The sequence below is a fragment of the Lipotes vexillifer genome, unplaced genomic scaffold (genome assembly GCF_000442215.2).
Source record: "Lipotes vexillifer unplaced genomic scaffold, Lipotes_vexillifer_v1.1 scaffold1093, whole genome shotgun sequence".
Taxonomy (NCBI): domain Eukaryota; kingdom Metazoa; phylum Chordata; class Mammalia; order Artiodactyla; family Lipotidae; genus Lipotes; species Lipotes vexillifer.
Genome location: NW_006774793.1, coordinates 901394 through 918451, shown reverse-complemented (window position 1 = coordinate 918451; position 17058 = coordinate 901394). Strand labels below are relative to the sequence as shown.

General features: G+C 47.4%; 1 gene segment (V, D, J or C); it reads right to left on the bottom strand.

Moving 5' to 3' along the window:
- The window catches only part of LOC103079551 (T-cell receptor alpha chain C region-like), a 289115-nt gene that overhangs the window by 931 nt on the left and 271126 nt on the right, over positions 1 to 17058 (bottom strand). The window contains 3 exon segments of the C gene segment in view: positions 767 to 874; positions 1749 to 1793; positions 3338 to 3592. Of these exon segments, the coding sequence occupies positions 768 to 874; positions 1749 to 1793; positions 3338 to 3592 (407 nt within the window).

The window sequence follows — 17058 nt, the reverse complement described above, 5'->3', positions numbered from 1 at the left end:
TTTTTTGCGGTACGCGGGCCTCTCACTGTTGTGGCCTCTCCCGTTGCGGAGCACAGGCTCTGGACGCACCGGCTCAGCGGCCACGGCTCACGGGCCCAGCCGCTCCACGGCACGTGGGATCCTCCCGGACCAGGGCAAGAACCCGCGTCCCCTGCATCGGCAGGCGGACTCCCAACCACTGCGCCACCAGGGAAGGCCCCCCCGCCGGGTTCTTTTTGATGGGATTCTCTTGTCAGTGGGATGACCTGGGGTACTGGGGCCGAAGGGTCTGGAGACTCTAGCCAGGATTAGTGTGGATAATGAATACAATACTGTCTCACCATATTGGGGTCAGAGGGCCAGAGGAAAGGAATTGGGGGCCGCTCTTTTAGGATTTGCAGCGAAAGGGATATGATAGAAGGTGTGGGTATGAATGAGTCTGGGTCCTAAGTTTCTCCTAAGTTTCCCTCATTAGCTGTGTGGCCCTTGATATTACTTGGCCTCAGTTTCTTCATTTCCAAAATAAGGAGAATAACAACTGTTCCTCATACTTTGTAGGGGAGACATGGCTCAAACGAGGTGACTAATGTCACCTGAGGAGTGTACCGTTTTTATCAAGTGTTTTGGGGCATTGCTATTAACAAGGGGAACTCCTAACAGGAAAGAAAAAGGAGGAGTCTGGTGGGCCCAGACTTAGGACCTAAAAGCAAGAGCCTGGGGGAGGTTAGCTTTGAGGACCCACCCCCAGACCCCCAGACCCCACCGCCCGGCTGAAATGCCGGCTCACCTCAGCTGGACCACAGCCGCAGCGTCATGAGCAGGTTGTACCCGACCACTTTCAGGAGGAGGACGCGGAAGCCGATCACTGACAAGTTTCGGAAGTTTAGGTTCATATCTGCAAAACCAAGGGGCCACAGAGGTCATGGGCACAGGTCTGCACAGCCCCCGTGACACCGAAAGCAGGGTGGGGAGTGGGGTGCGCTTCGGCACCTGGATCTGCCTCTCCCTTTGAGCTTTGGTGCACATCCCCTCATACACATATTTGTACATCCTTCCAGGGTCAACAGCATTTCATTTCCAAAGGGAAACACTGACTGCATTTACTCTTTGTTTTATTTCTGAGCCCCGCTGTGGATGGGGATGGTGGGTGCTCAGAACTTATCACATGCAGCCCCCTGGGTCTGGGCCCCTTAGTGAGAATCTAGCGGCTGAACCACAAGACGGATGACTCAGTGCAAATGGCTCAAATGGCAATGAACATGGGCCCAGGGTGGGTGGTGAGGAGGGGTGGGGATCTTTGAGAGACAAGGTCACGGCCTACAAGAGTTCTGCTGCTCTTCTCGAAAGAAGGCAAAACCCCCTGGCTATTGAGGGAAAATGTCTTCAGGGTGACCTGGTTAGTCTAGGGCTACACAAAAGCTGGTCAGAGATTTCACACCTGGGCCACCCAGAAGCTCTCTTGAGCTGTGCTGACAGTGGAGCTATTGAAAGGAATACAGAGGCCTAGGAGTGAGTCACTGGTCTAGCAAAACTAGACTCATCCTCAAAGTACTTAGAGTGGAAAAGAAAATTAGAGATGGTGAGAGGAATCTAGGGATTTAAGAATGTCCCCAGGCAGCTCTAACAAGGGCTCGGACTGCCGTTCTTGTTTCTCAGAACTTCGTTCCTAGATCCACACATTCCTTCTCGTCACCTCTATCCCGTCCCAGTAATTGTGGGTTCATCGCCTCCACAAACCTGTGTGAAGCCAGGATAGACCCCTCCCTTACCTGTTTCAAAGCTTTTCTCTGCTATCTTGGCATCACAGGGAATTCCTAAAAGGAACAAACAAAGAAATTTTTCATAGAGTCCCGAGCGTGCTGACTCTCCCACCCCAGAAGTTGGGCTGCTGAATGTCTCCAGCCTCTCCATTCTTCCTTGTGCAGAGATCTGGAGAGAACCTGTCCCATATGGGCACCTGCTGGGATGAGCCAATGACCCCCGAAGGACCAACACTCTGGCTTCTGGGCACCATTTTATTCACTTAATGAACGCTGGTTGTGCTAAACGCATGTTACATGACACAAGGCCCTAAGGAGCTGTTAGACCCTGCCCTTGGGCGAGTTCCAGTCTGGAGTCTGATAGAGGAAGTAAGACAGACACAGTGACCAGTGCCATGAGGGGTATAGATGCTTTCATGTGTTCCACAAAGTTTTGACCCCTGCATCCCAAATTTGTTTGTTTCCTCTGACTCAGTAAACAGCATTACCATTGACACAGCTGCTCAGAAATAAAATCCAGCCACCTTCCTTGATGCCCTCTTTTCCTTCTCATCCCTGCATGGTTCTACCTTTGGATCCCAAATAGTGTTGGGCATGGGCATTTAACTCCCCTGCCACAAGCCCGTCCTGGCCTCCATCATCTCTCTGCTGCAAGGGCTTCTTTTCTGCTACTCTTGGCTCCTACAATCCATTTTCCACTCAGCGGTCAGAGTGATTTAAAAAAAAAGTAAATTGGATGTCATTCCCCTGTTTATAGCCAATCAAAAGCTTCTCATTGTACCTAGAACAGTGTCTCTCTCTCATGACGGGTGAGGCCCCGTGATGTGGCCCTTGCCTACCTCTTCCATCTCATTTCCTCCTGCCTTTCTCCTTTCTCACTGAGCTCCTGGCTCAGGCCTCTATAGGGTCCTTTCTCTGCGCTTGGCATGGCTGGTACCTTCTTAGCCTTGAAATCTCAGCTCAGATAGCATTTCCCCAGAGAGCCCTTCTGTGACTTTTGTCCCTAAGGTGGCTGTTTCCCCAACTCCAAGTTAAAGCACGTATTACAATCTGGAGTTCTTTCGATTTCCACTTGCTGATGGTTGGTCTCCCCCAACGGGAATGGGGCTTGCTTGGGGCACACCCATGGAGGGTGTGTTTGCTCCTCCATGGCAGCAGCTGGCATGTTGTAATGCACAATCAGTGATCGCTGAGTGAATGAATGAATGAATGAGTGAGGTTAGGAGCTGGGAGAGACCTTTGGCAGAGGGGGAGAAATAAGGGGAGGGATCTTGGAGAAGTGCATCAGGGCGGGGCCTGGAGGAGCAGTAAGGGGCTGAGCGGAGCCAGGGGGGTGGGGACTCAGAGTGGGTGAGCCTCAGGGCCAGTGTGCCCCTCGCCTCTCCCCCCTCTGCTCTTTGCCCAGGACGTTCTGTGGCCTGCCGGCATGGGATTCACTGGTGCTCAGTAAAGAGAGGGGAGGGGGCTTTGCTGACAATTGATGAGGCTGAGACCAGCAATCAGAGCAGCTTCTAGAAACCAAGGACCCGAGCCCCGAGCACAAGCAGGCCTCTCGAAGGAGGAGACTCAGCTTAGACCGGCACCAAGGCTGCACTCACCTAAGTTGGAGTAGAAGGTCTGGTTGAAGGTGTCTGTGCATCCCAAATCGGTCCCGCTGCTCCAAGCCACGACCCCGTTGCTCTTGGAACCCAAGGCTCCCATGTCTAGGACGGTGCTGTCTGAGCTGAACACCACGGGCCTCGTGACTCGTGACACATTGGCTTGAGATTCAAAATCGGTGTATAAGCAGACGGAGGTGTTGCTGGATTTGGGGCTTCTCAGCTGGTACACGGCAGGGTCGGGGTTCTGGATATCTGTGGACCCAAAAGACACAGGTTAGGAGATGTTCGTTTCCCTCCTTGCCCCAACCCAGGCCTGAGTCCAGATGCCAGTGATGGGCAAGAATGGGGCTCAGTAGGGCTGACAAGTCACATTTGTCAGGCTTTAGATGGGAAAGAACATTGTAGACACCAGCCGCTTGCAACAGACAGGACTCAGGGACAGGCACAAACCATGAGTCCTGGCCAAGAGGCCAGCCAGGCTCTTAGTGAATGCTCTCTGCCAGGCCCTGCCTGCCATTCAAGGAAACCAGAAATGCAGGGCTACTTAAGGATACTGCCCACTCTTCTGCTTAAGGGCACTTCTTTAAAGCTCAGTAGGCACAGTAAGCGACAGCAAAATTCTGGCGGGACAAAGAGAGCGTAGAAAAGATATCCAGCAAAGCAAACCATACGTCTTAGAATCTGGGGTGGTCTACCCCACTAAGGTTGGGCATTGACAGGAACGTGAGCTTTATGATAGGCTGGCATGAAGTTGGAAGATTGGTCGCATCACCAGGAGATTTCTCTCACTGATAAAAGTTTTAGACGCTAAATCAGAACATCTGCATCCAAGCCCTGGCTCTACCATTTACTAGATACAAGGCCTTGAGCAATTCACACCAGCTCCTTGAGTGTCAGGAATTTCATCTGTCAAATGCGGATGTTGCCTTGTCCACTTCCCTAACCAGGCTATTCTGAGAAGCCATGAGAGTTTCTCCATATGAATGATATTTAATAAACTGTGAAATACTGAAATAATTCTAGTAATTGTAGCTCTTGATACTACCAGGAGACTCTGCCATAAGAACGTGCTGCCAAGTAATACACAGCGCCTACTCTTCACCCCCCAGGAAGCAGGAGTGGCTGGAGGCTTTTCTTTAGTGTGTTGAGAATGACTCTTTAGTATTTTCATAGGATTTTGTGTCTTTAATGCAACCCTCAGTGTTTATTCTTTCAGACCTCTTGCCCTTGGAGGAGGAAGCAAAGCTTTGCCCAGAGGATTAACACGTTAGGGCCACCCAGAGAGTTGACAGCAGGGTTGGGACAACAGCTTCCTGCCCCTGTGGTTCTCTGCTGCCCCAGCTCCCCACCACGCATGCAAAGTTTTGCAGACCAGTGATGCATAATGCACCCCACTAGCTGAGCCAGCCAGGGTGGCCTTGGCAATGCAGATATCCAGCTTGACACCAAACCAGGGGCATCAGCCCTTGGCGTGGCCTTGGGATGGTGAGTCAAGGCTGAGCTGTCTGTGGTGGGGCTGTCCCTGGAGCAGCAGAGCAGGGGTGGGTCCATGGTCACATGTGAGCGACATCCAAACCTCTGGCTTCAAAGGATTCTGCCTGCTCCCCTCTAATCTCCATCCACCTGTGGGGCTGACATCACTATGGGTTAAGGATCTATGGTGTAAATCTCTTCCTGGGAGGGGAGAGATGGGAAGCCATTAACCAATACCACACTCCAGTGGATTTGTTAGTCATCAGCGGGGGTCATGGGTGGGACTGGGGAGGGGGACATGGAAGGGTGTGGAGGTGCTGAGAGAACGTGGCCTCAAGAAGAAGGCAGAGGCTAAGCTGCCACCGGACACAGGTTGGCCTTAGAGGGGGAAGGGGGTTACTGTGGGGGCCAGATGCCCAACTTTGAGTCCTGGTTAAACTCTCACTCAAGTCCTAGTGCCAGGGGGGTGTCAGGTTGGAGAAGGTCTAGACCGCACTGTCCAATGTGATCGTCTTTAGCTACTTGTGGCTATTGAAATTAAGACTAACCAAAATCAAGTAAAATTAACAATTCAATTACCCATAAACCTTCATTTTAAGAGCTCAGTAGCTACATTTGGGTGATGCCTACTCTATAGGACAGTGCGGAATGACAGAATATTTCCATTGTCATTGAAAGTTCTATTGCACAGCATTGGTCTGGAGTGAGCAATGCTACGGACCATGAGGAAAGGCACCAGGGGCTGAGGGTGAGACTTAAAGCCAACTTGAGTTCTGTGAGGGGTGATACCGGGGCAGGCCAATTGTAGCTCAACTTTCCTAGTGAGAGATCAAAATGAAAGAGCAGTTAGTGAAGTCAGAAGAACTGAGGTGATTTTTAGCCTCTTTCAAGTCTTGTTTTCACCAGTTGATACCCTTCAGTGCTTCCCTATGTGCATTTTGGCTGTGGTTTCTCCTGTCCGGCTTCCCTACCCCTGATTTCCTCTCTTACTTACCCTCTCCCCACACTTCAATCTCTTCTTTGAGCTCATCATCCAAACGACTTGTCTAAAACGTGGAGCTGATCGGGTCACTTTTTGCTCAAAATAATTCAGAGCCTCCCTATTGCCTATAGGATGATGCCCACACTTCCTGGCATGACATTCAGGGGCTGCCGTGATCTGGAGAGCTTGAATTTCCTCTCTCAAATCCTTTATATGCCCTATATGAGTACAGCTACACCAGACTTTTCACACTGGCTCCCTGGAATGTAAGCTCTGTGACAGCAAAGGCCTGTCCCTAGATTACTGCTGTGTCCCTGGTCTCTGCCATATACTAGGGGCTCAAGAAATAATTGTTGGATAAACAAGCGGCCTAGTGATCATCGGGTTTGCAGAATTTCTGCTAATTAGACCTTTTGGTCAAAAAAGCTGGATACTGATCCCTAAACTTGACTCTTTAAAGCCCCCTTTTACTTTTACGCCCCATGTACCTCTAGTGCGACCTTTTTGTCTGAAAACAAAGAATGAGTCACTGTTAATTTGGGGGGCTTTAGGGGTCCATCTGCCAGAGCCCTGGGAGGAGAGACATCCTGTTTCACCTTAGCAAGATAAACGCTTCCTACCACTGATGACATCTCAGAAGGTAGCCTTAGCAAGACTGGATCAATTTTTCAGTGTGGAAGTCACTTATTCTAGTTCCTAACTGCTCATTTAAATTCAGAACTAAGGGCAGAAGCACATGTCCGAAGGCTCTAGTGCATTAGATCCCCAGGGGCACAGCAGTGATCGAAAGCTCCCTTACCACTAAATCTGTTCTTGGTATTTAGGCACCAGGAACCCAAAATGTGAGTTAGCAGCACTGACTCTGAGTCTGAGTTCCACTGAGGCTCTGGTGAGTGTCAGGAAGCAGTGAGCCTGCGCAGACTTACCGGGAGTGATCGAAACTCTGGTTCCCTTACCACATTGCATCTGGGAGGCAATACCTCCATACCACTCTGAATGTCTCCATTACAGAGAGCCTAGGTTTCCCCTTCTCTGAGGGATGGGCTCTTACAGCCCACTGAGCAACAAGCGGGAGGTCTAGGCCACAAGCCGTCCGGTGAAAGAGCTGGCCCCTCTCACCTTCACCTCTGGTCTGCATTTCTGAATTGGATTCCCAGTTTCCTAGTGGCTGGTCCTGGCCCTAACTGTCTGTATTCTCTCTCTCTCTCCCTCTCTTTTTTTTTTTTTTAAAGGCTTTGAAGCAAATTTGTATTTATTCAGTTTACCATTTCAGAGAAATATATATTTTTAAAAAAATAATAAAAGTACTATATATGATCTATTATTATTTACTATATACCAAGTTTTGTGATCAATACTGTATTCTCTTGAAGGCTCTAGTATTCCTTTTCTCCATTGTTTATAAAGTTATCTTTGGCTTTCTCTCCATCTAACTTCATTATTAGATGTGTTTACTTGGCCAAAATCATGTGCCTTGTTCATTCCCAAGATCATGCCTTCTTTCCTGGTGTTCCTTATGCCTGGAAGTCCCCTCCTGTCCTTGCTTTGCCCAAACAGATCTTACTCTATCCTTCAGACTCAACGAATCCTTTCTACTGCATGCAACCTTCTCCATCTAGGCCAACTTTTCAGCTGGGACTCCATTCCTCTGTATCTCTACTGTGCCTGTTGACATCATCAGCTGGTTGATACTAAAATGGTTTTCAGGTTGCTCAATTTACAATAGTTTGGTCCCTTTGGCGAGTTTTTATACTATTTGGAGACAGGTCAGGCATCTATCTTAGATATCTCCATAATCAGTCTCACATTTTATAGATTGACGGCCACATAGAAGGCATTTAAAATTAGCCACTGAATGACTAGAGTAAAATTTTAATGCGTTTGACCTAGAGAAACACAGATTTTCAAGATCGATAGTGTGGCTTTTCCCGTTCACAGAGGCCTCTGTAAGACAATTAGTTGTAACACCCACAGTTAGCCTTACCATAGTAATACTAATATCTCTGGGGAAAAGATTAGTGACACTGGCCCATGGGTTGCAAATGGTGCCACCTAGAATGACTCACCAAATATTACGGCCACTTGTGTTCCTTTCCCAAATGTGTGTTTATCGGTCATTCCTCTGGTATTCACACTGCAGATGACACCATTACAGAAACTCACTGGCCCTACCTCCCACTTCAGTAGCAGAAACACTGGTCTCTCACAGGGGACGGAGGGTCACACTCTTCCGAGGTAATACCTTCTGATCTTCTGTGTTGAGACTTTGTCTCTTAATCCTTCCCCTCCTGCCTCATCCTGCTGCAGCGCCCTCGGTTGGAGGTTGTGGTTTCCTTAAACCAAGAATTCAGTAGAGCAAACCCCCCTGCTCAGGGCAGCAGTATCCTGGATCCTCTCGTGAAAGGTCCAGGACTCCTTGCCCATCACCTGACTCATGATTCTTCAGGTTGTGGCCCAAGGATGTTTCCTGAGCACTGAGCGCAGGATGAGAGGATTTTCTGCGATGGGTGGAAAGAACCATTTGGGATCCTACAGAAGATAGTACCTGGGCTCAACTCAGCATCTTGGACGAAGAAGAATTAGTTGTCAATGTCCACCCTTGCCCCACATTTACTTACTTGGTTGGACATTTAGTCTGGTCCCTGCTCCAAAGTTTAACTTGTTACCACTGCCGGATCCCCACTGAGGGTAAGGTCTTTGCAATAACCTTCCTGATGTTAACCTGCTAAAACCCACCAGACTTGGAGGGCACCATTCTACAAGGCACCCTGGGTCTTTGTTTCTTAGGTTTCATATTTCCCGGGGAAGTCATTCCCCTTTCCCTTTACAATTATGAAGGTTTAGTAATAACAAAGCCTTGTTGATGATGATGATAATTATTATTAATATTATTTAGTAAAGCTACCATTTATTGATTGCTTGCTGTATGCTGAGTATTGTCTTGTTATGATGTGGGTATTGTCATTTTGCCATTGAGAAAGTGGAGACTTAATTAGCTAGAGATGGTAGAGCCAGACTTTCCCCCAGGTCTGCCAGCCTCCCAAGCTGTGCTATGAGCCCCACACCATCCTGCCTCCGTGCCTTGTTATATTTGCCATTCAGATAGGGGTCTGGGTCACTTTTACCCTGGGAGTGGTTCAATGCTCTACTAAGCTCCAGAGAGGAAGATTCTGTGAGCAGGTATCCCCACACCATGCTCATTAGTCCATCCACGGAATTTAGCTACCTGCTGCAATAAAAGAGAATTTGTGTTTGCCGTGAACTCATCTCTTTCCCCGAGAGCACTTAGCTAATTTCCTGAATCTTCAGATCATCCAGTGCTGACATTATCTGTTTTGCTTGAAAGCACTGAATATCTGCAACTCTTTTTATGTTTCCGTAAATTATTCTCCTCAGATTTTCATTTCCTCAACTGGCCCTTGGCACTTCTGTCTTTAGTATGAGAAATGGGAACATTTTAAGATACCAGAAGAGTTTGTAGAAATGGAAACGAGTGTTTCACATATCCTCGAGTTTACCGTAAATCATTGCTGGTTTTCTCATAGACAAGTTGTCAGTTACTTTGCCCTGGTCATTTGCACTGTCATACTCACACGGGCGTACAGTCAGCCTGGTCCCCGCTCCAAAGATCAGCTTATTGTAGCCACCAGACAACACACACTAGGAGGGTGCTTTACAAGAACTCTAGCCCCTGGCAGAGTCAGCTTCACTGGGGCAGAAATGTCTCCTGTGCCTGTTTTACAGGCTCCTCCAAAATCCCCCTTTCTCTGGCACAAGAAAAAAGTCTGGCCCACTGAGTCCTAATTCCTCAGCTTTCTGTGTAATAATCTCACAGACCTTTCCCTCCTAGCCGGCCTTGAGCAGGTCAGGCCTTCTTGGAGGGTGGATGCCCATTCTGGGGTCCACACTGGAAGTGAAGGAGGACAATTGGAAGGGTCTGGGGAAGAGCCAGAGATTAACTGGGAAATGAATCTTGAGGGAAAATTCACAGCACCGGCAATAGACGGAAAACCTTGGGTAGGGCTTAATTCATGGAAGGGAGGCCTATGAAAGCTCTCCTTTTAGAAAGTAGTTCTATTAGTCTTTGAAGGGAGAGACAGAGAGAGAGAGACTAATATTGCCATAGGGATATCACATACAGTGCACAAGGAGGATTGCTTAACTCGGAAGGTTGTGAGAATCAGGAGTGAGTTATGGATGGGGCCTGAGAATCTATTTCTCTGGAGGGTTCTAAGATTAGGGTTGACATTCATATGGGGACAAAAAAAAAAACCTCCAAAGTTTGAGAGTAGTTTAGACAAGTCCTTCTCAGTGAGAAACTCACAGAACTCTAGTCCTAAGTTTCTCTGCAAAAAAGATTCTAAGCTCAAAGAAGTTTGGAAAACGCTGTATAGCGTATTTCAGTCCTGAAGACCAGTAGTGCACAGTAGCATTTTAAAGGCACTGAGAAGTCTTACAATAAAGGAATTTAGAGCTTCTTAAACTTACTCGATTCAAGAATTTTTTTTCTTAAAACACCCCTTAACCTCTGTGGAACATGTACAGGTTTAGATACACATTCCCTGGAAGTCCCTTTTCTAGTTCAAAGAATTTAAAATGCATCCTAAATTTCAGCCTAATTTTATCCTTAAGCTTTCTGTGTTCTGAATCTGTTTGTTCTCCTGCCAACTCCTACGGACACAATTAGGGGCCTCATTAATGCTGATTATTTCTTTCTAATCATTATGAAACAGCTTCATATGTAGCAAATTTTCCTGCCACTGTCAGGAATGGCTGGAGGGCAGATACGTATGCAGTCATTATGCAAGACCACGTCGCCCCAACACTTTGCAGGGTTTACCTAACTGGGAACAATGGCAACTTTAAAGCCTTTCCCAAATGGGAATTTATTGGTTTTCTTTCCACACACCTTAGAGCTGTGTACTTCAAAGAAGGTTCTGGTCCTAAAGGAGAAAAGTTTCCTTAGAACAAATGGAGAAAAGTTTCCTGGGTGGCGACTCAAGTAGGGACATAGACTTCATGTATTTATTATTAGACCTCTCCTTTTTGCTGCTAAACCCCATTGGTGCTGCTTCCGTCTCAGGGTATTGTAGTTCTTATGCCTCGGAACTCTGGTTCTTTAGAAATATGATGGGTTTCAGGCTTTCCAAATGTAGCCTGAACTGACCCAGGGCAGGGAAGAGGCTTTGGTGAAGTGCACAAGTGAACAGATAAATATGGAGGAAGTTTTCCCCAGAGAAGTGGGCTTTCGGCCACCCACGCACGTTCAGATGGATTCTGTAATCTCCCGGTTTTGAAATCTAACAACTCTGTTGGAGAATACTTGCTACTGTCTAAACCAATATGTTCTAAACAGTTACTACCCCTCCACTGAAGCCTTCCCTGAGTCTCCCAGCTAGAGGCATTTTTTCAACAATCATTTCTTAGGTGACGCCTATGCATCAGGCATTGTGCTGGAGTGTGGAGGTGTAAGGATGAATGAGAGAGGGTCTTGACCTCACAGAGCTTATGGTGCAGTGCAGAATGCATGGAAGTACCAGGCAACTAGGATAGGAGGTCGGGGATGCCTTCCTTTCTGCTATTCCATCGCAACTTGTGTGTACTTCCACTACAGTGTGGTGACACTGGGCTTAATTGTCTCTTTATACAGATGTTTACCCACTGGGAGATCCTGGATGGCGGGGACTCTGCATTTCCCTCCCTCCCCTCCTCCCTCCTTCTATAGTGCTTAGAATATAATAGTTGCTTGGTAAATATTTGTTGAATGAAAGCCCTCTAATTATTTTAATTCATTTTAAATGCAATCCTGTCCTCTGCCTTCTCTTATTAGGACTGTTTCATTTATCTTTTAATTCTGTATGGGTCCATTTTCTAAGCCCAGTATTGTTTTTATTGGATCATTTAGGCCTTAAGTTCTTCCTATCTCTCTTGATTAGATACGGAGTTTTGTGAGACTGTATTCCATGTCCAGGGTTTTTAGGAAGTTTAACTTATCACCTCTCAAGAAAACTAGATGGTAACAAAAATAAATTTTTTTGGCATAATCAGTCATGATTTCTGATAAAGGTCTTTTGTGTCAAAGGAATCTAGAAATGGCAAAAGAGTCTGCCTCTGTAACGATGAAAAGGCCAGGCCCCATTGGCAATTACTACTTTTAGAAAATAGACCGCTGTTGAGCTAGTGGCTGGGAATTCAAATTTCAAAACATTCAAGCCTCATGAAGAATCATGAGAAATTAGCTCGGGAAGTGCAGACTCAACATCTAAGAAAGCCGAGTAGGGACTTTCTGTGTCTTTGGCTGGAGTCTAAGGTCAGGCACTTACTTGGATGCACTTGGAGTCTTGTTCCACTCCCGAAAGTGAGTGTTCTGCTGCTTGTGTCCACACCCTGGTACAATGCAGTACAAATACCTGCCCTCTGCCACCCAGGGCGGCTGCCAGCGCTTCACACCTCCCTCCCCACATTTACAGCCTTCACTCTTGGGAATGGAGCTTTTGAACAGCCTGTTCCATCGTTTTTTTTTTTGTTTGTTGTTTTTTTGCGATACGCGGGCCTCTCACTGTTGTGGCCTCTCCCGTTGCGGAGCACAGGCTCCGGACGCGCAGGCTCAGCTGCCATGGCTCATGGGCCCAGCCTCTCCGCGGCATGTGGGATCTTCCCGGACCGGGGCACGAACCCGTGTCCCCTGCATCGGCAGGTGGACTATCAACCACTGCGCCACCAGGGAAGCCCTGTTCCATCGTTTTGATGATAAATTTCTCTCTGTGTCACTTTGTGCCCAATAATCAGTCCCCCTAGGTTTCTGCTTCCCTCCCTGCCATACTTGCATCCTACCAACCCAATTCAATGACTTTACTCATCTCTTCAGAAATGCTAAGTCCTGGACCAAAGCTGCCATGGTCACCATGGCAAGAAGGCTCAGCATAGGCAAACCAAGGACCAGACAGGTAGCCTTTGAGGTCTGGGGTCTTCCTTCACAGAGTGCAGGAGGGACAGTGGTGGCAGTGTGGTGGCATGGTTAACAGTAAGGCCTTGGAGTCAAATAGATTAGAGTTAAATTCTAGCCCTATTATTCCTAGCTGTGTGATCTTGGGCAAGCTACTTGCCCCAAGCCTCTGTTTCTTCATCTGGAAAATAGGCCTAATACCAGCTACCTAGCATTAGGATGGATGTGAGCACTGAATGAGAAATTCTTTGAAGGACAGAGTATAGTCACTGGCACATGTCAGGCATTCAGTAAATAGTAGCTAATAATATGGTGGTTCCCAGCAATGCTTTCCAGTGAGGGAAGGGATGAGGCTTCTTGTAGCCAGAGGAGACCTGTCCCTGCCCCACTGCCCTCTCCAGCACCCCAGGGTGCCTCAGCATTCTGGTTGGGATGCTGTCATGTGCAACAGATATCTCATGGATCCAAAGGGACGTGGTGAGAGATTCTCAGCCATGGGGTTGAAGGGCAGGATGGACCCCTTGGCTGCCAAGAAGACAGTTCTGCTTCAGAAACCTAACCAAGAGTGAAGCCTCTTTTCTCAAACCTTGGTGATTTGTCCTCTGCACGCACTGTGCAAAACCCTTGTCCAGCACAGCCTCAATCATTTCATTAGACCTGACACAATGGTAAGTTACTCCCAGACAGCAAAGGGCTCTTTCACGATGGAGCAGCCCAGTCACAGACTCCCTCATTTTTGCAGTATCCTTCCATCATATATCCTCTGTCTACAAAATATCCCTTGACCGTTTCTATAATACTCACATGGATGAACAACGAGCCTGGTCCCTCTTCCAAATATAAGTCCATAGTTTCCTCCTGATACACACAGCGAGGAAAGCCTTTGCTAAAACCAGTCTCACGTGACCTCCCTCTACCTATTGCTGCAGTGGTTGGGGCAACAATCTGGGGAAACACTGGCCAACGCCCCCAGAGTTGCAGGAATCTCCCACAGCTGTCCTGGAACCCTGAGCCAAGGGGTGGTGATGGGAGCCAGGGAATAGGGACTAGAAGAGCTCCTCACCTCCTCTACCCAGGAGAAAACACACGGCTCCTGTCAGTGGAGAAGCAGGGCAGCAACTCCCCAGCAGCTGTACCTCCAGCACCACCCACAGCCTGGGCCCACAGCAAGGTGTGACTCTGCTACTCTTTTGTTAGATACAAGTGCTCCCAGGATGGGCGGCAAAGGAGATTTTTATATTATTCAATATATTGTCAGTGGAGATGCTGAGAGGAAGGGAGGGTGGAAGAAACAAGGGGCACACGAAGGTTTGACACAGTGAGCTTCTAAGGACGTTAGGGGTGGCATTGATGGAGGACATGCCCTCTGCCCTCCCATGGACATAAGAAGTTGTCCGGTACCTACGGGGTAGGAAGAGCAGTGGGTGGGGGAGGGGTCGTATGTCCAGGAGGATCCTGGCTCACTTACTTGGTGTGACCAATACTCGAGTCCCCTTTCCAAAAGTGAATCTGTTCCCATAATCACACTCTGGGAAAGTGCATTACAAAAAGGTCCTGGGTTTGCCCACCCTCTCATGGAAGACACACACGCTTCCCAGTAGCTCTGAAAGCTGGGATCCTGGGAAGGCTGATCTTAACCTTTTCCTTCTGGTGGGTGCTCTAAGCACAGGAGGGAGACTCCCTAGTGGCTGTAGCAGCTTCAGCCCTGATGTTACCCATCACCTCCATTTTCCTCATCACAGCCATCAACAAACAGCCTCTGGCTATTTCTCCTCTGGGAAACACAGAACCTTTACAAAACTTGGTGAAAAACCTGCCTCCTACATAGGCCGGGTGGGTGTACGTGTTTCTAAAGATACCAGGCAGTGGGACTTCCCTCGCAGTGGTTAAGAATCCACCTGCCAATGCAGGGGACACAGGTTTGATCCCTGGTCCGGGAAGCTGCGGAGCAACTAAGCCCAGGTACCACAACTACTGAGCCTGCGCTCTAGAGCCCATGAGCCACAACTACTGAAGCCTGTGTGCCACAATTACTGAGCCTGTGAGCCACAACTACTGAAGCCCGTGTGCCACAACTACTGAGCCTGCGAGCCACAACTACTGAGCCTGTGCTCTAGAGCCCACGAGCCACAACTACTGAAGCCCGTGTGCCACAACTACTGAGCCTGTGCTCTAGAGCCCTCAAGCCACAACTACTGAAGCCCGTGTGCCTAGAGCCCGTGCTGCGCAACAAGAGAAGCCACCACAACGAGAAGCCCGCGCACCGCAACGAAGAGTAGCCCCCGCTTGCCACAACTAAAGAAAGCCCGTGTGCAGCAACAAAGACCCAAAGCAGCCAAAATAAATAAATAAATAAATAAATAAATAAATAGGTAAGTAAATTAAAAAAAAAAAAGAAAAAAGAAGAAAGATACCAGGCAGCAGCCTGCATTTTCCCACCTCAGCTGCCCCGCCTGAGAGGAAGGCGCCATTGCCTTAGGGGAATATGCAAAAATGTATTTTTCACTTTGCCAGAAAGAGTAGGAGCAAGAGCATTTCCAGCAAGCCAGGCCAGGGCACATGCTAAAAACATGCCTCAGCGTGACTCAGTCACCGCATCCTCTCTGGGGCTGAGCGAGGTTTCTGGGTGACTCACGCCTGACTCATTCCTGTTTCTACTCTTTCTATCCTCACCTAAGTCAAGGCTGCTTTCTGTCAAGGGGCCTTTCTGTCAAGAAAGTCAAACATCTCAGCAGATAACAGTCTTAAATCCTTTTCCAGAAACACAGGGGTGGAATCCTGCTTGCTCTCTGCCAGGGAATATGGACTGTGCATTGTCATTGCTGTCCTGTCTCCAGTCAGTAGGGTCCCAGGTCCTGCACATGACCACACACAGCACACTGCTTGGTGCACCCACATATAAATTGTTATTAGACTTTTAACAGATGAGTGTTTTGTTTTTCTGACAAGACTGGAAGTTCTTGAGAGCAAGAACCACATCTTATGCTTCTTCTTTTCTTGGTTTGTTTGTTTCATTTTAAACCACCTATGGCCCCTGGCTTGATGATACTCAATAAGCACTTACTGAGTTGAACTGACTTTTACCGTGCATAATTATTGGGACAAGAAGGCCAGTTTTGGGAGAGGTTAAAAGCTAAGTATACTTTTGGTAAATATGAGCTGCAAAACCTAAGTGCTTAGGCAGGGAAAAACCAAGGAAGCAACTCAAAGAGATAATCAGGAGGCAGCATAAAAACCATGACATCGTGAAGTTCCTATGGACCCTCAGCAGAGAGGGGGCAACTGAATGAACAAGTACTTGACTGCAAAGGAAACTCAAACATTTTTCTCCTGATACCTTGACATTGATTCTCCTTAAAGCGTAAAACGAATAATATGGCAGAAAAAATATATTCCTAGTTAGCAGCATTGTTATGATCAATAATAACAAAACAGTAGTGGTAATAATAATAATGAGGATGTGACAATAATGATAATCATCATCATCATAATATTCTGTTACAGACCAGAGCAAATGCTACATATATAACTATAAACCCAATGCTGGAGGTGGGGTTACACATTTCTGGAGAGCTGACTTACTTGGGCTGATCAAAGGTTGGGTGCCGGTTCCAAATACGAATTTCTGATAACCTGTGTTCACACTCTGACATAACTCTATACAAAATGGTACCCTATAACCGGGCCAGCTCTATACAAATGGTGCCCTATAGCTGGACTATAGCCAGGGATTCCTGAGTCACACACAAGTTAGTTACTAAGCGTGTTCCCGAGTTTGCGTACATGCGCCAAAATGGGAAGAGGCGTGTAATTCTACTCTTTAACCTTCATTTCTAAGACCATTGGAAGATGACAAGAAATAAGTCACAACTCAATAGGAAATCCTGCTTTGTATGCAGTAGATTATATAAAAAATGTCATAAATATTCAGGTTGAAAAAGCCATTTATGTAATTACAGAGTTTCAGTTCTAGACAGGACCTAGGGTAGTTATGTCCATGCACACTTACTAAGTGTTTACTACATGTTTCTGGCATGAATGAGGCTCGTGGATACATATAATGCAACATTACCATCACCAAACTATTTTCTTACTTAAATAGCAGACAAAACCCTTGGGGGAAAATCAGTGAAAACAGATATCCTTCAACTGTAATAAAAATCAGGCTATTTCAAGGAACTTACTTGCTTCAACAAATAGCCTTGTTCCTGTCCCGAAGACAACTTTGGAGCCTCCACTATTTCCCACAGTGATTTGTGCTGTGACAAAATAGGCTGCTTCCTTTTCCTCCCATTTTTTTTTTTTTTTTTTTTTTTT